The 5,000-nt window shown below is 41.4% G+C and overlaps 1 protein-coding gene across 1 annotated transcript in view; it reads left to right on the top strand.

Moving 5' to 3' along the window:
- LOC134184338 (uncharacterized) overlaps window positions 1–5,000 on the top strand; it is a 12,780-nt gene that overhangs the window by 4,396 nt on the left and 3,384 nt on the right. The window contains exons 3-6 of the mRNA XM_062652005.1: window positions 1–170; window positions 2,928–3,021; window positions 3,077–3,147; window positions 4,893–5,000. The exon at window positions 1–170 is cut by the window's left edge and continues 289 nt beyond it; the exon at window positions 4,893–5,000 is cut by the window's right edge and continues 165 nt beyond it. Coding sequence (XP_062507989.1) covers window positions 1–170; window positions 2,928–3,021; window positions 3,077–3,147; window positions 4,893–5,000 — 443 coding nt within the window. The remainder of the gene's footprint in view (window positions 171–2,927; window positions 3,022–3,076; window positions 3,148–4,892) is intronic.

The following is a 5,000-nucleotide window of genomic DNA, read 5'->3' as shown; positions in this document are numbered from 1 at the left end:
TCGTCTTGGGCTCTCAACCAAACGACACTGCAATCGACGAGGCAACCGAGACGGCAGCCGGTGAAACAAGAAGCAAGAAGAACGGCAGAAATGAGAGAACGGCAGAACAAACAAAGTGTGGTGAGCGGGAGGTAAACGCAGTCGGACCGACCGTCGTGCTATTGGATGAGGTAAATGATCTACGATTGTATCTCTTACTAAGCCAGAGTTACTCGCAGTAAGAATGATGAAATTGCGAGGGCACAGCTCCTACCCATGTGCCACTGGTACATATTGCAAACCGTGACAGTAACTTACTCCTTCAAACCATGTCACTGATAGCGTGCCTGAAGCCTGGTTCATAATATTGATGCCGACGTCGACGTTGACGTTAATAATAGAAATGAATCCTATTCCAGCGTTGACATCGGCGTCAACATCAAAGGATGCTGCCGACGTCGAGGCGGTTTCTTTGAAGTTTGACGCTCAGCTGAGCGGCGGCGTCATATTGTGAACCATGCTTGAGAGAGCAATAAGGCACGACACTGTAATTCTTTGTTTCTCATCACTCGCCTGTATGCCCTGCCGGTGTGCCTGCGTTAATCGCACGTGGTCCATGGAAATGATTCTGGTGAATGTTGCTGCCATGACTTCGTCCGAAAGTCTCTTTGGGTGGACAGTTCTGAGCGTGTTGGACGAGGCAGTGACTGTTCAGGTTCAGGAGTACTCTCTGATTAGCATCATGTCCAGATTAGTGGAGCCTGGCAGTAGTTGCAATCGATCATTTTATACGTTAGTAGGCAGTCGGATTGGGAGGTCAAAAGATGCATTGGATTATATTAACAACTACTGCATTTAATAGAGAAAGAACAGACGTGAGTAGGAATCATCGTGCCTTCGTACCTATAAATAAAGACATGGCATAATTATGGAGTCACCCTGAGCATGTGACTTAGATTAAAAATTATTCGACTTTCTCACACACTGCAAGTACATGCATCTACAGCAACACAGCTGCACTTTTTAGTAAATAAAAACAAGTCATAATGGTGAGGTAATGGCTTTGATTGTGCCATCCTCATGTTTGAGATTGGAGGTGATCACGTATGACCTACACGACTGCTTCTTGTTGTCAGTTCAATCAATTTGAAATTTAATAATAAAAATCATTTTTAAAAAAGCTTCTAAACAATAAAATGACTTTGTTTATGTCAGAGGAGACTATACGTTTCAGTTTACTTGCATATTGTGAGTCTGCTCTTGTGGTGTCACAACATGAACGGTATGGACACGGTAATGTATGGTGGCGGTGGTTAGTCTGGTCATTCTCTAATCTTTTGTTGCTACGGGTTGTCAAAGCATCTAATCAGAACAATATAATACCCAAATAGCATGATTTGATGTGGAATCAGTGGGTCAGGCGATATATTCATAAATCTGCAATATTCTGTTGATTTCAATGCCTCAGCTGATATGGGGGTGGCTCCATAATTATGCCCATGTGTTGTGTTAAGAATAATGGTAATATCACGCCCACATTAATTCCTAGGAATGAGGTGATGAGAAACAAAGAATTACATTGTTTCAGTGAGAGGTTCTCCGTTGGCATGATCAAATTTCAGCACAGTTCTCTGATTCCAACGTATATTTAAACAGCAAGGTGCTGCCGACGTTTCGGCTGTTGTACTACAGCCATCTTCAGGGCAAATATTCAAATACTAGTAAATACAATGGAGTAGTTGTGAGGTTATTAATACAAGTAACCAATAGTTGAGCAGAACTATCTACACTAAGATGTACAATTATGATGAAACTTGGACTAGTGATATGTTGTTGTAGTCTTCATGAGACTTGCCCAACATTTTGATAGTTCCATTCCCTCGTCCCTATTGATAAGTAGATGTTGTTGGTTAAGTTGAATGTGTAAGTTGTAATGTAGTAGATGCATGCGCTAGAATACGTGTGCCATCGCAATCCATATTACATGTTTGATTTGACCATGTGTGTTCGGCGACTCAGAGAACTGTGCTTAAAGAATTACATTGTCGTGGTCTAATCTGTAGCTTGAAAGGGTTCAAGGCTCTTACAATTTCGTGTCTGCCAGACCCGAACAACAATGCCAATCATGAGTCTGCTGTAATACTGTATTCGCCCGTAATGACGCCTTGGGTGTATAGAAAAGAAACAATTTTTTTCTGGGCGTATACTAGGGCATGGGCGTTATTTTGGTCCTAGGCATATACATGGTCGCAAAATGCTGTTGTTGGCCAATCATCATCTAAATACTTGAAGACAGAAATACCGCAAATGCTTGTAATTATCTATTTGCAAGATCAAAGGTACTGGTATCCGTACAGCATCAGCATACATGCAGAAACTAAACACTATGTATGTATACACACGCAAACCAGAGCTTGAGTGGTCGGCCTGAAGCCGGTCAAAAGCATCTGGGTCGGTAATCGCTACGAAGACATGAGTCTAGCGGTTAGCACTTTCACTTAACACTGACACCACCTCATCAAACGCACACAGACGGAGACGAATGTTCTGCGGACCCCATTTTGTTTTGTCTTCACATGCGTATGCTGGGCTTAGACTTGGACTTGGGCGTATAGTTGGGCATGGGCGTTTTTCGGACTGACTGTTCTGACCTGTCGCACATGGGCGTATATACGGGCATGGGCGTTATTTCAATATGGGCGTTATTACGGGCGAATATGGTATGTGAGAAGGCCAACAAAGAGATTGAGGCTCAACAGACATACTCCGGTGGGACTAGTTGGGAAAGGCATAGAAAACAATTTCATTACAACAGTGAGCAGTGAGCTGATTCCAGAAAAATTTGGATAACGATTAGACTTTAGGAATTGGTTGGTCTTTATGAAATTAACAAGTGACTTCGAAAGATGCTTCATTCAGAGTATTGTGACTGACGTGTTGTGTGTCAGGTTGACGTATTATTTGAAAGTGAAAACGGTTTCTGGTCGGCTGTTTCATCGATCGTCGAGACGGCAAAGCGTCCGGTGATTATGACTGCTGTGGGTAGGTGTGTGATGCGCATTACGCTTGCGTTGTGGTCGATCTTTTTGGCTTTTAGATGAGTCGGTAACGAAGTTCATCAGTTTTCAGTATGACATGATACGATTTGAGGCGTCGGATGATCTTAAGGTTTGGCTGTTAGTTTTGTATGTATGTTGTTTGTCCGTTTGTTTGGGTATCTGTTTCTGTCTTTATGTATCTGTTTGTCTGTGTTTATTTGTTGTGTTTTTTTATTATTTGGTTAGTTTATCTGTCGGTCGCTGGTTCTTTCTGTTTGGTGTCTGTCTGTTTGGTGTTTGTATATTTGTCTGACTGTTTGGTGTCTGTCTGTTTGGTGTTTGTATATTTGTCTGACTGTTTGGTGTCTGTCTGTTTGGTGTTTGTATATTTGTCTGTTTGTTTGGTGTCTGACTGTTTGGTATTTGTCTGTTTGGTGTTTGTATATTTTTTTCTGTTTGTTTGGTGTCTGTCTGTTTGGTGTTTGTATATTTGTCTGACTGTTTGGTGTCTGTCCATTTTGCTGTTTGGTTGGTGTCTGTCTGTTTGTCTGTCTGTTTTGGTGTCTGTCTATTTGTCTGTCTGTTTGCTGTCTGTCTGTTTGGTGTTTGTATATTTGTCTGTCTGTTTGTCTGACTGTTTGGTGTCTGTCTGTTTGTATGTCTGTTTGGTGTCTGTCTATTTTGCTGTTTGGTTGGTATTTGGTGTTTGTCTGTTTGGTGTTTGTCTATTTGTCTGTCTGTTTGCTGTCTGTCTGTTTGGTGTTTGTATATTTGTCTGTCTGTTTGTCTGACTGTTTGGTGTTTGTCTGTTTGTATGTCTGTTTGGTGTTTGTATATTTTTTCTGTTTGTTTGGTGTTTGTATATTTGTCTGTCTGTTTGTCTGACTGTTTGGGGTCTGTCTGTTTGGTGTCTGTCCATTTTGCTGTTTGGTTGGTGTCTGTCTGTTTGGTGTTTGTCTGTTTGGTGTCTGTCTATTTGTCTGTCTGTTTGGTTTCTGTCTGTTTGCTGTCTGTCTGTTTGGTGTCTGTCTATTTGTCTGTCTGTTTGGTGTCTGTCTATTTGTCTGTCTGTTTGGTTTCTGTCTGTTTGCTGTCTGTCTGTTTGCTGTGTCTATTTGTCTGTCTGTTTGGTTTCTGTCTGTTTGCTGTCTGTCTGTTTGCTGTCTGTCTATTTGTCTGTCTGTTTGGTTTCTGTCTGTTTGCTGTCTGTCTGTTTGCTGTCTGTCTATTTGTCTGTCTGTTTGGTTTCTGTCTGTTTGCTGTCTGTCTGTTTGCTGTCTGTTTGCTGTCTGTCTGTTTGCTGTCTGTGTATTTGTCTGTCTGTTTGCTGTCTGTCTATTTTTCTGTTTGTTTGCTGTCTGTCTGCTTGGTGTCTGTCTATTTTTCTGTGTTTTTTGCTGTCTGTCTGTTTGGTGTCTGTCCATTTTTCTGTCTGTTTGGCTGTTTGGTATTTGTTTGCTTGTCTGTCTGTTTGGTATCTGTCCATTTTTTGTCAGGTTGGTGTCCCTGTTTGTCTGTCTATCTGTCTGTTTAGTGTTTGTCTATCTGTCTGTTTGATGTCTGTGTGTCTGTTTGTCTGTCTATTGGTCTGTCTATTGGTCTGTCTATTGGTCTGTTTATTTGTCTGTCTATTTGTCTATCTGTTTAATGTTTGTCCATTAATTTGTCTGTTTATTTGGTCTGTTTATTTGTCTGTCTATTTGTCTGTCTGTTTATGTTTGTCCATTAATTTGTCTGTCTATTTGTCTGTCTGTCCGGTGTCTCTTACAAGACCATGTAAAACATATGAAGGACATTATGCACAGCAAATCCGTAGCTTGTCTAACATCAGATCTCCACATCTTGTATGTCTAATGTGCTGCTTCTTCATTTCAGACACAGATGACGGCTCTACTGCAGCTCATGTGTTTAGCTCAAGGTGTCAACGTTGATCCACTCACAATAGAGACTTTAGTCGATGACAAACGAGGAGACATCAGGAGC

Source organism: Corticium candelabrum, chromosome 9 (assembly GCF_963422355.1).
Source record: "Corticium candelabrum chromosome 9, ooCorCand1.1, whole genome shotgun sequence".
Taxonomy (NCBI): Eukaryota; Metazoa; Porifera; class Homoscleromorpha; order Homosclerophorida; family Plakinidae; genus Corticium; species Corticium candelabrum.
Note: the sequence above shows the minus strand (reverse complement) of the source record. Positions and strands in the feature narration are given on the sequence as shown.